This window comes from Acipenser ruthenus, chromosome 1 (genome assembly GCF_902713425.1).
Source record: "Acipenser ruthenus chromosome 1, fAciRut3.2 maternal haplotype, whole genome shotgun sequence".
NCBI classification, from domain to species: domain Eukaryota; kingdom Metazoa; phylum Chordata; class Actinopteri; order Acipenseriformes; family Acipenseridae; genus Acipenser; species Acipenser ruthenus.
This window is the reverse complement of record NC_081189.1, coordinates 92,391,287-92,407,729: the sequence shown is the minus strand read 5'-3', so window position 1 is coordinate 92,407,729 and position 16,443 is coordinate 92,391,287. Positions and strand designations below refer to the sequence as shown.

Here is a 16,443-nt window from a genome sequence, read left to right as displayed (position 1 = left end):
AAACTAATGAAAAATAATGTTCACATGTGAGGCAAATAAGCTCCTCCTTGGGGCAATATATCAATTGTTGAATGAAGATTAAACAGATTTCATATCTGGAAGGCACAGTAAAAGTACCATATGTTGAAACTATTAAGCTGTTTTAATGTGACTGTGTAACTGTCTTCAGTTATTAAAAATAATGTGGTTGTGTTTATTACTGTACACATTCTCCACAGTCCCTCTGGCCTTGTGCAATATACTTCTTTCTCATTTAAAGCCACAAGTGCAGTTTGTGCAATATCAAAATGGCACTGTACCACTTACTTTAGACGAGAGAAATGTAAATGCACTTTTAATATTATTTAACCAGGATAGCCTAGAAAAAGCATTCTTGTCATATTTGGTGATGCAGCCAAGCTAAATTTTATAAATCGTGACAACCAGGTAGGCTTAAGTATTTTATGCATCTGGACACATTGTATGTAAGAAGTTATTGAACTAAGCACAGCACATCACTCTACAATCGCAGAACCAATTTAACGTCCACCTTCCTTTAAAAGTTTTTACACTCAACTTAAATTTCAATGATTTATTGAAAATTGCAGGATAGGTCAAACAATCATCTTGAAATTGCCAATTATTGAATGAACACCAAGAAGGAACTGAACAAAACTGAAATGCATATCATTTGACATTTTCTACAGTGAGGAAGAACCCAGATTATCAGGTCAGCTGGGCCATTTAAAATGTTCCTCTAGCCTAAATACTGTAGTTTTGCAATGCGTGCTTTAAATACTGTTCAGCTGATGGGTTACCCCCAACTGTAACCTTCAGTGGTATCGTACTGTATACTCAAATAAACCTTTCGACTAGAACTCTTTCTTAATGTCTTCTTTGAAACTTCAGCACAATAGGGCAATTAGGCTATAGCTACTGCAATAACTCTATTTGGTGATGGAACTAAAGCACATTTCTCTTCTACCACTTTCACACACAAATGCCGCTACTAAGCCGCCTCAGACTCTTACATTTTTTTTTTTTTTTTTTTTTAATACCCATTCACACAGTACGTAATTGCACAATCTATGCCGGTATAATACCGTCATAACCCACAGATGTTCTATTGGACTCAGGTCAGGAGAGAAAGCTGGCCACGGCAAGACCTCGACATTGTTTTCTTGAAGTCGTGCAATTGTAATCCTAGCACTGTGTGGTCTTGCATTGTCCTGCTGGAAAATCGACACTTCCGGGTTGGCTTGCAGGAACGGAAAAACTGTTGCCTCAAGGACTTTGTCAATATTTCCCTGAGCAGTAAGGTTGCCCTCAATCTGCACCAAAGGCTTTCTTATGTTAAAGGAGATGCCTCCCCACATCATCACACTTTCAACGCCCCACCAGTTGGCTTGAACAACACAACAGTCAGCGTAATGGTCGTGGGCCGGTGTAGTGAGCCTCTGCCTTCCAGGACGTGGCCTATCCTTCACAGAGCTGGTTTCCTGGTTTCTCTGGACTAGTCTGCTGATTGTTGAAGCAGAACATCTCATTCTCGGGGCAACTTCTTACACAGACAGACCACCTTCAATAATGCCGATTAGTAACCAGACGATCTTCATTGCTCAAGCAAGGCAGGGTCGTATCTTTCGCTGTTCTTGCGTTAATAAAAATCATGTCTTTTCGATCGGCTATTTATACAGATTCTTAATCCACTCATTTTGTCAATATTAACAACTCAAATACCAAACACTGAGCACCTGGTGTTTTTATGAAATCACATGACTTGAGCTCAGTATTTTGTTATCCCAAGGAACAATACTACTGAAACAATCAACAAACCTATCTGCTCAGTATTTAAAATGTAAATAACATTATGTATGTGCCCAATGAGCTATTGATGTAAAAGTTAGACGGCTGCGTTTTCATTGTGCATCAGTGTGTATAATATATATATATATATATATATATATATATATATAATATATATATATATATATATACACACACACACACACTGCTGTGCAAAAGCATTTTTTCCGTCTCAGTCGTGCATTGTTTATCTGACCCTGCCGTGCCTTACATCAGTTTAGATGATTTTTAATGACCTTTCTAAATCATGGTGTTTTTACAGTATGAAGAATTTATTCCAGTGTTTGAATTTTTAATGAATAGCAATGGATAACTAGTGTACTGTAAACTTCACTGTGCTTACTTTGTCCTCTATTTATAATATAAATGTATATGGAAAATTTAAATTATCATTATCAGTGTGTTAAAAGTTGTAGGCTTGTCGACCATAAAAAAAAAAAAAAGAAAAAAAATTCTATATACCGTCAACAGCTACAAAAAATTGCAGATGCGTTGTTTATAATATATATGCTTTTAGTTTCCTCTGTGTTCTTGAAATCCCCCCTCTGTGTGCAAGGGGTATTAGTTAGGCATAATGTTATAAGCTTCAGTTTAGAAATGATCAAGGTATGTTTTCTCTGATCCTGTTAGAAACTGTATTCAGTATTTTGGTAGCTCTGTTATGAAATGTTCTAGAGAGTTTCAGTGTTATCGCTTTGAGATTTTTTACTTCCAGTAACTAAAACAGTACAAAGTAGTGGACACTTTTCCACCGTCTTAAGTTAAAACTATTAAAGTAGTTTTACCTCCAGTTTTTCCAAGATTTAACTTGTAGGAAACTTGTGTGTGTGGGGTGGGTATCTTCTGGTCTTGGGTCAGAATGGTTGTGGTTTACTATAGTTCTTAGTAAGTAGTTAAATATTTGGTTGAGAAAAAGAACTGATTCATTACCACTAGCCTGCCTAAGCTTTGTAGAGAATGGGCATTGCCTGTGGGAAAGTAGATTAGTTGCTGGGCACATCAGCGTTGAATCTTGAATGTGTTGGGAATATGTATTAACTGTTCAGTGGCAAACTCATTTATCACCAAGAACTGGCCATTGTTGCCCGGATCTATGTGGATCTCCTGAAAGATCTATTCAGCTGTGATATTGTTAAAGACCCAACTAACTATGCATTTCAATGAGCCCTATTCAGGATGCGCCTGAGATAGAGTGGCCAGTATCCAAAAATGAGGAGGTCTGGGGAAATGGAGTAGTATACAAACTTTGAGAAGACCTCTATGAATAGCAAATACATCCACCAGACATTGAAAAAACGGAGGCTGAAAATAGATATTACTAAGCTGTTTCAGTCTGTAATTTGGCTAAACATTTTAATTAAGGTTTTGTTTTTTTGTTTTTTTCATAAAGGAAATTCAGTCTGAAGCTTTTAAAGCCCTCCAGATAGATCCTTGGCATTCAACAGTTTCTAATAAAATGTCCTGTAAGATCAGTACAAACCATGCACAATGCAGCCAATAGCAGACCACGCCTTTAGTTTCTTGCATTAAGAATCTGCTTTCATCCACATCAGGTTTGTGCACATTACTGTGTTGCCTACTGGCATCCAATAACAAAAACAAATAGAATACTACAAGTTCACATATGGTACAAAATAAGCCATATTTAAGTATGCTTAAAGTGTACAGTACAACGTGTAGTCTTTCTCTTGTAATTTGTACAGTAAAACCATTGCAACTTAACTTGTTTGTGTAGTTTTTTTTAATGATTTAGAATGTCACAGAAACAACAGTGGCTGTTGTCTTATGAGTTCGAGTTAAAGGTGTTCCTGCTATGGTTGTAAAATCTTTTGAAATCTATTCTTCTGCGTTTTTGTTTTATTTGAACTGCTTCCATTATCCTTCTGCAGTTTAATTCCTAAGATATTTTACTCCACACACCTTTTCTTGTAATGAAAACCTAAAACCTCACTTGCCTTCTGGAGGAAACACTTCCTGTTTTAAAAGTTCAATATTGCCCATTACAAATCTTTGTATTTTAAACCATTTTTTTCTGTGTATTGCAGGGTGTTCCTCAATTGCCTTGTGCCAAAGCATTGTACAACTATGATGGCAAAGAGCCTGGAGACCTCAAGTTCAGCAAGGGGGATATCATCATCCTGCGCCGGCAAGTGGACGAGAACTGGTACCACGGGGAGATCAACAGCGTCCATGGCTTCTTCCCAACTAACTTTGTTCAGATCATCAAACCCTTACCTCAGCCGCCACCGCAGTGCAAAGCTCTCTATGATTTTGAAGTAAAGGACAAGGAAGCAGACAAAGACTGCCTGCCTTTCTCCAAGGTGAGGAATTCAAAAGTGTGGACAGGGATCAAAACAGTGCTGCTGTTAAAAATGCAGGGCAAGGTTTGCTTCAGCCTGTTCAGTCAGTTCAGTCATAGACTGTTCCATGTGAGAAGATGACATATAAAGACCCAAGTACAAATAAAGACCCAAGTACAGCAGCCACTTAGTGGGACTAGTTTTCTAAATAGCTAAATAGACACTTTTTTTCCATTTTTTTTGTTTTAATTATTATTCAATATCTAATGGAGATTTTTGCATTTGTGGCTCTTGACAGAGCTTATCCAGTCAATTCAGAAAGCCCAGGTCACACACTTTCCTGCGTCTAGACTTCATTTATCTGCAGAAATTCAGTTTCAAGTATGGCAAAGTCATTAACTTGGGGTGGAGTTACAAATCACTGAAAAGACCTGTATTCAGAAATATTCTGTAAATTATTTAAATGGTCCTGGGAAAGTCAAGGAGCTTTCCCTTAATTGTTGTGCACCTCACCTCAAGGCAGAAAAATGATGGTCCCTGCTTATGAACAGGATTTATTTGTATCTAAAAGTTTGTAACCGCATGGGCTCTGTTTTATCAGTGAGTTTACTCCAAAGTGCATTTTTAATTGTGTGCTTTAATACCAGAGTGGAAGCAACAAGCAGCTCATTTGTAACAGTTGTGTTTTTTTTTTGTTTTTTTTTCATGGATTCAGATTTTTTTAATATATATAAATGGTACTAGGAGTAAATACCTTATCTATAGTGGACTGAAATGCTTAAAATAAAATAAGGGCCAACCTTTTTTTTTTTCTTTTTCTTTTTCAGGATGACATACTAACAGTGATTCGTCGAGTTGATGAGAACTGGGCAGAAGGAATGTTAGGAGATAAAATAGGAATCTTTCCTATTTCTTATGTTGAGGTAACATATATATTTTATTTAGTGATGGAGTATGCATGTCACACAATACAGTTTTACAAATATGTAGAGGAAATTCCTTCGCACAAGTTGAAGTATATTTGCAGATGTCATCTGAACATATGTCACATTTTCACTTGTACATACAGTGTGTAGGATATGGGCTATAGTGATCTCTTTTTTCATGACACTGATAGCTCTAAATAGTTTGGATCAGTTGTGCTCAATATGTTCAACTTGTAAGGTTCCCGAGGCTACCCTTGTTTATGAGCAGTTATTTCATCTTCGCAGTGGTACAGAACCAGTAAATGAATCGATAAATACTTGTAATTTGGATGCATTACAAAAGCAAGTTGCACAAATTTCAAATTGATCAGTCATCAGTAACTTGAAACAATCAAATTCTGACTGATATTTTCCTTAATTGTGCCTGTTGAAATTTATGCTAATAGTTTTAAACATTTTGTGTGAGAAATTAAAATATTTTGGGTGGATTATGCAAAAAAACAATAGTCATTATTGGTATGTTTTTCCTGCTGCAGAAAGGTGGAAATAGCAAGCCTCCTGTGACCAAGTCAATATGCTTCTCTGGCTGGTTGATCACTGAGAATATACTATTTTATACAAATGAATTGTCTAAATATGTGAAATTCAACATACACTTTTATTTTTTAATCTCACACTAGTTTAACTCTGCCGCAAAGCAGCTACTTGAGTTGGACAAGCCCTCTGGGTCCGGGGATTCAGGTGAGGGGACATCAGCGGCCGGTCAAAGCAATGGCACCCAAAAGCACCCAGACGCCAAGAAGAACACCAAGAAACGGCATTCGTTTACCTCTCTGACCATGTCTAACAAGTCGTCGCAGGCCTCCCAGAACCGGCATTCCATGGAGATCAGCGGCCCTGTCCTCATCAGCTCCAGCAACCCCACAGCAGCCGCTCGCATTGGGGAGCTGGCTGGGAACCTCTCCTGCAGCGCGCCTTCTCAGGTCAGTGTCCAAGGAGTCAGCAGGCAGCTTCAAACTTGTAGAGCCTACAAAGCTTTAAGTTTCTAAGGCAACCCCCCAGAAAGTCAGCTGTTCACAGCTGTGCTTTGAGTTGATTTCTTTTTTAACCCTTACTTGATTAATAGGATTATGGCTTTAAAAAAAAATAATATATATATATATATATATATATATATATATATATATATATATATATATGTGTATGTAATCCATACATTTAATTCCCAGTAAACTGATAAAGAAAGTGCATATTTGTGTTTTTTTCCAGTTTTCCAGATCCAAGATTTGTCATGAGCTTGCATGACTAGGCAAAAGCATAGCCACCAGTGGTTAAAAAGTCCACAGAATCCAAGAGGGCTTTTTCTTTTTGGTTCCTAATGACTCTTGAAACTTTAGTCCAGGGATTTATATAAATAAATCATGGAAAATATATTATTGACCTACACAATTTGGTTAAGAATTCATTGTTATTATGCTAAATGGGTCACTTGCTGCTAACTTAAGTGCCTTCATGGTGCGTATATGGTTAATTGGGGAATTGGGAGGCAATTGTAAAAGGGCCCAATTAGTACCATGAAAAATTAAAAACCTAATGCATCATTAAGCACCAGTAAACATCCTCTCAGTAAAGCACAAGGGATTTGCAGTTATGCATTACAAATCCATAGACCCCAAATGTGAAGAAGTCCATTGGCATCTGCTATATTGAATTAGTCAAGGGCTTTTTTCAGTGCAGTTTGTCATGTCTGCTTTAATGTCTAAGGCTGACACTTTATTGTTTTATTTACTGTTATTTTAATCCTGGTTGCCATGTCACCATATGGTTATTTTGTTAGGTGTTATTTTGGACCCTTCCCTTCCCTATTCTCAACACATCTCTTCACTAACACGTATGTGTCGTTTTCTTTCCTAGCAACATCTATAGAATCCGCCCTTTTCTATCTACTTCTTCCATTCAACTCCTGGTCCAAGCTCTTGTTCTTCTTCTAGATTATTGTAACTCTCTCCTCGCTGGTCTCCCTGCTTCAGCTTGTTCACATTTCTGCTGCTGGTCTGGTATTCTCCCAACCCTGCTACTCTCATGTGACCCTTCGCACTCTCCACTGGCTACCTATCTCTGCTTGCATCCAATTTAAGAACCTTGCTCTTGCCTATCGCTGTATTCATCACACTGCCTCTTCCTATCTCCAGTCCTTTGTGTCTCCTACTCCAGTGGTGCGCCTGGGGGAGCGTGGGGTGGAGTGTCACTAAGGGGGACGCGACTGATTAAAGAGGCAGTTCTGTTATTTATTTATTTTTTTAAATAAATACATAAATGACAGCTAAGTGTAAAAAAAAAAAAAAAAAAAAAAATTAATGGATTAATGTAAATTCCGTATTTTTTCCAAGATTTAACAAAAAAAATGTCCAGATTTAGCTAAATACATAAATGTTAACAAACACAATCTTAAAAGTCAGAGTGTAAGCGCAGCTCTGCAACATACACTGCCTCACGTCAATGGGCATGGGCTTGCATGTTAAGAGCTATGCACACCAGACGCGAGCTTGCGAATCAAAAATAATTAAGACTATTGATTTAAATGGAGTAATGCACAACACAAGAGAAGCAAGTGGTGTGAATGAAGCGAGCAAATATAGAAATACATTTGTTTTATTTGTATTTTGTTATGCGCTGTTTGCGTTGCAATAGACCAATCAGAAATAAAAATAAATCTACATCAATTAGAATTTAATTATTAAAGTCAAAAAATATAATGTTCTTTATGATGCCAGTGTCTGGTTATAAAGACAATAAAAAGGATGCACATGTCAAATAGCAGAACAATTGGAAATTGATGGTATGTCTATCTCTCTTTATTTCGCCTTAATTTTAGTCAAAGTGCCGGTGGAGCACAACACACTGGTTTCGTATTTCTGTAAAATGATGCTTCTTTGTTTTAATAATGTTGACCAATAATAATAATCACATTAGCTCTTTCACAAGCTGGTGGTATTCCCTAAACTGTTTCCTCTTTTAGTGTGTGGTGTTGCCATGCTCTTCAGTGTTTTTATTTATTTTATTTAGTCTCCACAAAAGGAGCAAAAGGAGACAGTCTTTTATTTTCATGACTAGCTTGTGAAAACCTAAGATTTAATTGCTGAACGATAATGTTTTTCAGATGTATCTGTCAGGTAACGGTTGAATCGCCAATTTTAAACAAAACAAACAAAAAAAGAGTTAAGTTACTTGTATTTTTTCACAGATTTATTTGTTAGAAATGTTAGCGAAATGTTGATTTGCCAAGTGTAAACAATATATTTAAATAAACAATTTATTTGTTAGAAACCCAGGTTTAACATGTCAAAATGTTCACTCGAAGTGTAAAAAAAAAAAAAAAAAAAAAAAGATTTCTAGACTGATTTTAAATGTTGAATTTGTGATCCGCGTGTGTATTTAGCTAAATCTGGACTTTTTTGTGGTTAAGGAAAAAATACGCAGTTTACACGAAAAATACGAAAATACGAAAAAGTTAAAATATAAACTTATGGTCTAATGTTTTAATATGGGGTGGGGGGGTGACAAAATGTATGCTAAAAAAAGGGGGGTGGAATTTAAAAACTGCGCAACACTGTCCTACTCTCCTATTCCCTGTAGCCCTCTCTGCTCATCCTCTGCTGGCCTGCTTGTTATGCCTTCTCTTCACTCTTCTTCCTCCCCTTGTCCCCCGGTGGTGGAACCAGCTACCAGTTATCCTCAGGACTGTTTAGTTTTTTACTGCTTTCCACCATCTTCTCAAACTTATTCAACATTTTATTTGTAAATTCCTATTTATATATCTTTTTGTATTTTCCTTTATTTATATTTTGTTGTATATATGTGTTGGTTTTGCATTTTCATTACCCAAAACTTTTATATACTTCTATATTTTGTTTCATTTCTAGAAGTCACTTTGGATACATAATAATAATAAAAGACAAATCATTTTGAGATATCAAATTGCATTTTAAGATATATTTAGAGATCTGTAAATCATTTGCAGATATCTTTTAATGAATTTGACACATCTGTAAATAAACCATTTTGAAGATATCTTACTTTAATTCAGATATCTAAAAAAACTAGAGATCTCAAATTGATTTACAGATCTCTTTAAATAATGTTTTGCACGGTATACCAAACTGTCATTTAGAGAGATCTCTTAATAACTTCCTACTGAAGTGAGTGCACTCCCTGTTTAAACTAACAACTGGACTCTGACCACCATTACACGACATTCGCTAGGTTTGTGTGGCGGCAGCATGGAGGCTGTGTTTTTATTTATGCTTTTGGAAGAAAGTACAGTACGTAATCGATCGAGAGCTTGTCAAGGGCAGCTATGCTCTTTTCTGCAAAGCCAGTGGAGGTGCCGTTTTGCTTTTTCTGCACTGCTAAATACAGCGGTGGCAATCTGCACTACCATGACGGTAGATCGAAACATGTACTTAAACCGTATTAAGAGCAAAATGTGAACTTGCAAACGCATTTAGGCTGTGCGTGTACGAGGCCAAATGAACAAAGTTATTATGATACATATCTAAATGAAAAAGTAATTTTGAGAGATCTTGAATTCAATTTCAAATACCTGAAAATGTACTGTAATATCTCAAACATTTTGAGATATCTTAAAATGATTTAAAGATATCTGAAAATGCATTTTAGATATTTCATTTAAAGGTCCAGTTAGATATCTGGAAATCATTTTCAGATATCTCTGAATGTATTTTAGATATCTTCAAATATTTGAAGATAGCTCCCAAATCCTTTTAAGATTTCTGGAAGTAATTGATTTAGAGAGATGCGATTATCTGGAAATAAATTACATTGCCTTATGTCACATGTGTTCAGTATAGTAAAGAGACCCACCACATTAAATTTACACACCGTAGCATGTGTTCAATACTAGTCAAACTTATAAATCAAGTAGGGCACTATTCGGAACGCTTGCCTTCATGTGTGTAATATCCCTACATTTTGTGAACCTTGTTTTACCTTATTTTAGGTGTGCAGGTCTGTAACACAGAGTTCTTAGTTTAGGTACTTTGTCATAGTAGGGTACTATTCAGTGTTAGCGAGCCAGGTGGGATTATGGAAGAAAAATGACCAAAGTTGCACAATGAGTCATGCCTAAATTGGGATTTAAACTCAAAGAAACTTAATAAAGTAAATGACAAATGTTGTGACGTCAAAACTAAACTAACTTCATCTGGTATGAATATTTACTTTGTTATAATTGTTTACATTTGAGTCAGAACTTCTTCAAATATCATTACAGACTAATTTAAGTGATTCCTTAATTACAATATGTCTGTTCAGGGTAGTCATTAAGGAGATGCCATGTCTTATAATTCACCTCTGGTGAATTATACTAGGGTTTCAATCCAGCTGTAGGGAGGTGGTGGTCTTAACAATGCGATTTAACATTTTAGGAAGGAACATTTAGGAAGGAAGATTTTTAATATGCTTAAAAGTCATATTGGCACCAGTCAAGTTTAGTTTAGTGATTTGCTGCTCAGAACTCGACTACTTGCTGCACTTGCATGACATTGTACCGTGCTCTCATCCAGTTATAAAACAGGGGCCACAAGCCTGGGGCCAGTGTTTTACAATGTAAGCACATTGTGTCGTAGATGGAAAAGCATACCTAATACTGTAGATGAACAAGGCAGATTTCTACAAATGCTACAAGGATAATTTTTACAAATATAACAACCCCTTTTTTCGAGAACAGGCTTAATGGAAACAAAGTAATAATTCATTGGAAGTTATTTTATAAATTTGATTCCACCTTTGTTTTTATTTTGCCCATATTTTCTCTTTCAAGCTTGAATGGATTACTCCTTGACTTTTGTTCCATCTGTACAGTTAATTTTGCTCAAAGTAGAGTTTGAGCAAGTCAGCAGTCATAAGAATTTAATTTGCAGTGCTTAATATGACAAATATGAATTTGTCATATTAAGAATGACATTTTTAGGCCATCTATCTTTTGGAAAATGGAGGTAGATGCTTGTATGTTTGAAAGAATATCGCAGCCTAGTCTCCTGAAAGCAGAGAGAATGCTTTGCACAAAGAAAGCCAAAACAGGTGCTTTATTGTTGGTTTTGTAAACACATTAATTATTTTACTTATGAAAATGATAGGTGGGGTAAGGCTTAAAAATATATATATATATATATATATATATTATATGATTGAATAAAAGAGCTTTCACAAATAACTTTTCAGCTGAGACATTTTTTCTTTTGTTTTGAGGTTGAGCTGTTACGTGACAAAGTAAATGTTCCCTTTTCTTTTTCTGTTTGTCAGGTCCATATTGGCACAACTGGGTTGATTGTGACTCCTCCTCCTAGCAGTCCTGTCACCACAGCAGCGACCTTTACTTTCCCAGCAGGAGAAATCACCTGCTCAGCAGTACCAGGGGTAAGGAAAGCACAGACCTATATTCCACTCATTTACAGTGTTGCTCTGAGTGGCATTTTTATTATAGAGACTTTGAGATTGTAAGATACTATAAATATCTTACAAAATATGCAATTTCATTTTATCACTGGGTTCTTGGAATATGCAAAATAAAACTATTATTGTTAAAATAGTGTCCTATTTTAAGGCAGTGTGATTTCCTGCACATTCCTAGCACTGGGTTATGTTCTATATCCGAGTCCCACAGGTATTTGCTCTATTTCATGTATCTGGAAATTTTAGGAAACCAAAGCTACACGAATCCAGATTTAATTCAAACAAACGAGACACATGGTGCATACCTGTGTTCAGGAAAAGTGCTTGGAAAGAAGCCATTATGCCCAGCACACCCAAGTTCATATGGAAAATGTTTCTATGGATTTGATAAATAACTGGTGTAGCAAGGCTGCAGATCTTGTTGATCTTGTACCACACTATGTGTTAATCTACAAATATAATCTTTTAAATGAACACTTGTACATTTGAGTCCTCACCTCTCTGTAGTGTTAGTGCATTTGTTCCCACAACGATTTACTGCCTGCACCCCTCTCATATGCAAGAACTGGACCTTGTAAGAATAGCAACTACCTTTCTCGCACTGAACTGATGAGGTTGATGGCACTGTCTTACAGAGATGTACACGGTCCTGACACCAAGTATCACATTTAACCCTTTCTCAAGTCCACAAATATTAATTTCACCAGGCAGTAATCCATAAGGATTTTTTTTTGACCGGCTGCAAACAAGCGTGTGACAGTTGTAAAAAGGAGTCTTTCTGAGCTCTCTACTGTTGGGGATCCGTAAACACCCGGGGAGTCTCTTTGTGATTTCAACGCTTTTAAAATTGTAAAATAAAATAGCAACTGTTTATCAAGCAAAAAAAATATATATATGTGTTTAACTGATCTTCATGGTTGCTGCATCCATAGTGTGCTAGATATATAGTACGATAAATATAAAAACTGAAAAGACCTTTTTGTTTAGTATGGAAAGCAGTTCTACTTAAGTTGTAGGCATGAGGTTCATCAGTTTTGGGTAGTGATGCCTCATGACCTTGGAAGATCCCTTTTTTAGGGATTTTCTTTCCTTGGTGTTTAATTTGATTAAATGATTCTCTGTGAATGCTGTCAAGAACAGCATGGTTTCATTTGTGCTATTTTCACTGTGATTGTCGTTTTTGGGGATTTGAAACAAGAAACTGCTCCATGCTCTAGGCATTCTTGTTTTTTCTAGGTTGGGGTTCAGCAGCACGCTTGTTTGCAGTTTTTAATTTGAACAAGTTTAGGATTTGTAATATAGAGCAGGTGAAGCAGACAGAGTTGAAAGATCAATGTGGAGGGTGTTTTCAAAGTTGTAGAGAATATCTGTTAAAATCTAACTCTAGAGCTAAAAAAAAGGAAATCCTATGTGTGCATATTAACAACTCGAAGTAGAACTTCAGTAAAAATCCTTTTACCAGGGGCTCCCGAGTGGCGCATCCAATAAAAGCACTCGCATAGAGTGCAGGATGCGCCCTATAGTCTGGACGTCGCCGGTTTGAGTCCAGGCTATTCCTTTGCTGACCGAGGACGGGAGCTTCCAGGGGGCCACCTGAGAGGGTTAGGTCAGCCAGGGTTTCCTCGGCTCACCGTGCACCAGCGACCCCTGTGGTCTGGCCGGGTGCCTGAGGGCTTGCCTGTAAGCTGCCCAGTGCTGCGTTGTCCTCCGACACTGTAGCTCTGGGTGGCTGCATGGTGAGTCTGCAGTGTGTAAAAAAAGCGGACGGCTAACGGCACACGCTTCGGAGGACAGCGTGTGCTCGTCTTTTAAATTAACAAAAAAAAAAATCCTTTTACCTTGTTTTGAAATAGTGTTTTAAAAAGTTTAGCTGTGCAGGAGGAGAAACAACTGAAAAGTACAGAATGAAAGAAAATCAATTTAAAATGGCTATTTGAAAAATAAAGACGCAAGCTAGTGGAAGTTTAATTAAACATATTTAAACATATGGTCTTTATTTTTTAAAGTGTATCATCGTAAGTTCTGTGATGTGAATAGGGTTACCAGACAGCCCGGGGAAAACCTGTGCTAAAATGAACAATTGCCTGGTACCTATTGTGAGTAGGTAAATACTCTTAACCCATTATCTAAAAGCAAACAAAAAGAACCAACAACTTCTAATTGATCTCATTTTATGTTTTTTAAACATACATACAAGTGTTTTTTTTTTTTTACTTTTAATCTTAGCCAAGTTGTCCTTCCCTGAACCTAAGTTGCTATGACAGGCTCAGAGAACATACGCATGAGTCACAACTCCGAATCTGCCAAGAATCTGGCATTTTCACTGAGGCATGCTCTGAACTCATACAGTATTGTTGAAGGTAGTCCCATAGGGGCAAATGACCTGAACTGTAAATAAAGAACAGTGGATTTTATTTGAAAGACCCAATCATCACCCTCAGCAGAGTTGATTTGTTTTTTTGGGGGGGTAAATGTGTTTTTCTTTTCATGAATGAAGCTGCCGTGTCAACTAATGTCATAGCTGGCTGCTGTATCAACTATGTAAATTTGATTCTGAGGGTGTTTTTCTTTTATGTTAATTCTTTGTAGCCATGCCTGGAGCTTGTGTTGCCTGCTCCTTGGGGGTTTATTAAAGTGGAATGCTCAGGTGTAGGCATGAAGAACGCATGTTTAAATAATTGATGACGTTTCTACAATCTGTATATTTGGGGGGCGGGGTGCTCCTTTTTATATATAACTTTTGTGTTTTGGACATGCGTGAGAAATAACAATTTGGGTGGGACAAGTGAATTCATACTGGTTTATAAAAGCTTTCTGATAGTAAACACAGAAGCCAGCCAAAATAATTTACAAATGTTATGCAATCAAAACATTCCAGTGTATCCAAGCAACATGTAGTATGGCATAACACTCCACCCAGGGAGCCAAGTTAAAACATTTTGCTAAAGGAAAAACAAATGTCTTTTACTAACAATTATTTTTATCTGCTGTAATTTATTATTGTTTTGCATGGAATCATTTATTTATTCCAGGTAAATTTAAAAACGCATTATTGCTGGAATTATTTACTGGAAGGATTTGTAACTGAACAAACTAAATGGCTATGTGGTAAACTAGCAACACGCTAGGCAAATGAGTGAAGATTCAAATAAGAAGCTGCATATACAGTATTTGATTTACAAGAAAAAGGACGCCAAATTTCTTATTAAATAACATTAGCATTGTTTATGGAATTGCTAGAAGAAACAAACGATAAAAAATTATAAAAACAACTGAAAAAGCAAAGTACAGTATTTAACAGAAGTGATCAACAGTGTAAAACTTTAGGCTTTAGTGTTCAGTATCGATCTGACCCAAGGTGTAGTATTTTCCAAAACCTATTTGTTTGTTTTTTTGCATATTTTTTTGTACACTCCACATGCACCTATTTGTATCAAAACATCAATGTAACCTAGAGCAGTTCATTTAATTTTTTTATTGTATGACCTCAGAGACGCCTATTTCCACATTCCCATAAAACCAGCCACAAGATGTACCTGTTTGCCTTTCAGCGAACAGCGTCATATCTAGGAGTGTGCTTGGACTCCAGCTGCCTGTTTAGAGCTATTTTAGCTCAACAGAGCACTTGCGGTAGTGAAGTTCTAGAAACTTCTGGGCTTGATGGCAGCAGCTTCTGAGACCCTACCTTTGGGTCTCCTGCGCGTACGCCCGCTGCAGCCTGGTTCAACAGCAGCGTTTTTCAGCCCGCATTGAACCATGACCGCCTATTGACAGTGACAGTGGTTAGTGTCATTAGAAGGGAGGCCGTCACCACAGATGCATCCAGCCTGGGCAAGCTTTTGCTCTGGGCACATGAGAACCTCCTCTCACTGCAGGCAGTACATTTGCCCAGGGTGACAAACTGGGCGCCAGACCTCATCTCAGGAGTCCCCAGCGCCTCAGTGTGGAGGCTTCACCCTGAGGTGGTGAGCCTCATTTGGGAGAGGTTCGGGAGAGCAGAGATAGATCCCTTTGTCTCCCAGGAATCAACCCACTGTCCCCTCTGGTTCTCCATAATAAGAGGCGGGGACCTGCTGGCAGTAGATGCCTTGGCACACCAGTGGTTGCCCTGTTCCCACGGTGTCTGGGGAAAATCAGGCAGGACTGGGCCAAGGTGCTCTTAGTAGCCCCTTATTGGCCCAGGAGAGACTGGTTTTCAGTCCTGATGCAGCTCCTGAGCGGCCAGCCATGGAGACTGAGCAGGTCGCGGCGCTTGGGCAGTCAGGCACATGGGACCTTTTGGCATCCCGACCCATTGAGATTGCAGCTCTGGGTCTGGCCCCTGCATTTCAGCCGTCTGGGGTTTTCCAATAGGGTCATTGACACTCTGCAGAATGTAAGAGCACTGTTCACGCGTTCCCAGAACAGGTACAAGTGTGGTGTTTTTTCAGACGTGGTGTCTGCCTCGTGGGTTTGACCCCACGACCTGTCCCATGGCAGTTATACTGCAATTTTTGCAGGACCTGTTTTGACGAGGCAAAATCTCCCTCTACATTTAAAGGTCTTTCTGGCAGCTATTTCAGCTTGCCATGTCAAAATTGACTCGGTCGCCCCAGGAGCTCACTTCCTGGTGTGGCCATTTTTGAAAGGGGCTCGGCGGCTTCGGTTGCCTTTTTGAAGGACATTGTTCCCCACCGGAGGTTAAACATGGTGCTTAATGCACTCATGAAGCCTCCATTTGAGTCCATGCATTCAGCTGAGCTGAAATATTTATCATTCAAAGCGGCTTTCTTGCTCTCTATCACCTCCGCAATGCGGGTGAGAGATGCAGGCATTCTCCATTGCAAAAGCCTGCTTAATTTTTACAGAGGCCAGGACAAAGGTTACGCTTCGTACCAATCCTGCCTTTTTTTGCAGTC

At 37.9% G+C, this 16,443-nt stretch overlaps 1 protein-coding gene across 1 annotated transcript in view; it reads left to right on the top strand.

Moving 5' to 3' along the window:
• Positions 1-16,443, top strand: part of sh3rf1 (SH3 domain containing ring finger 1) — an 83,647-nt gene that overhangs the window by 53,261 nt on the left and 13,943 nt on the right. The window contains exons 3-6 of the mRNA XM_034035961.3: positions 3,891-4,166; positions 4,973-5,068; positions 5,752-6,054; positions 11,396-11,509. Coding sequence (XP_033891852.2) covers positions 3,891-4,166; positions 4,973-5,068; positions 5,752-6,054; positions 11,396-11,509 — 789 coding nt within the window. The remainder of the gene's footprint in view (positions 1-3,890; positions 4,167-4,972; positions 5,069-5,751; positions 6,055-11,395; positions 11,510-16,443) is intronic.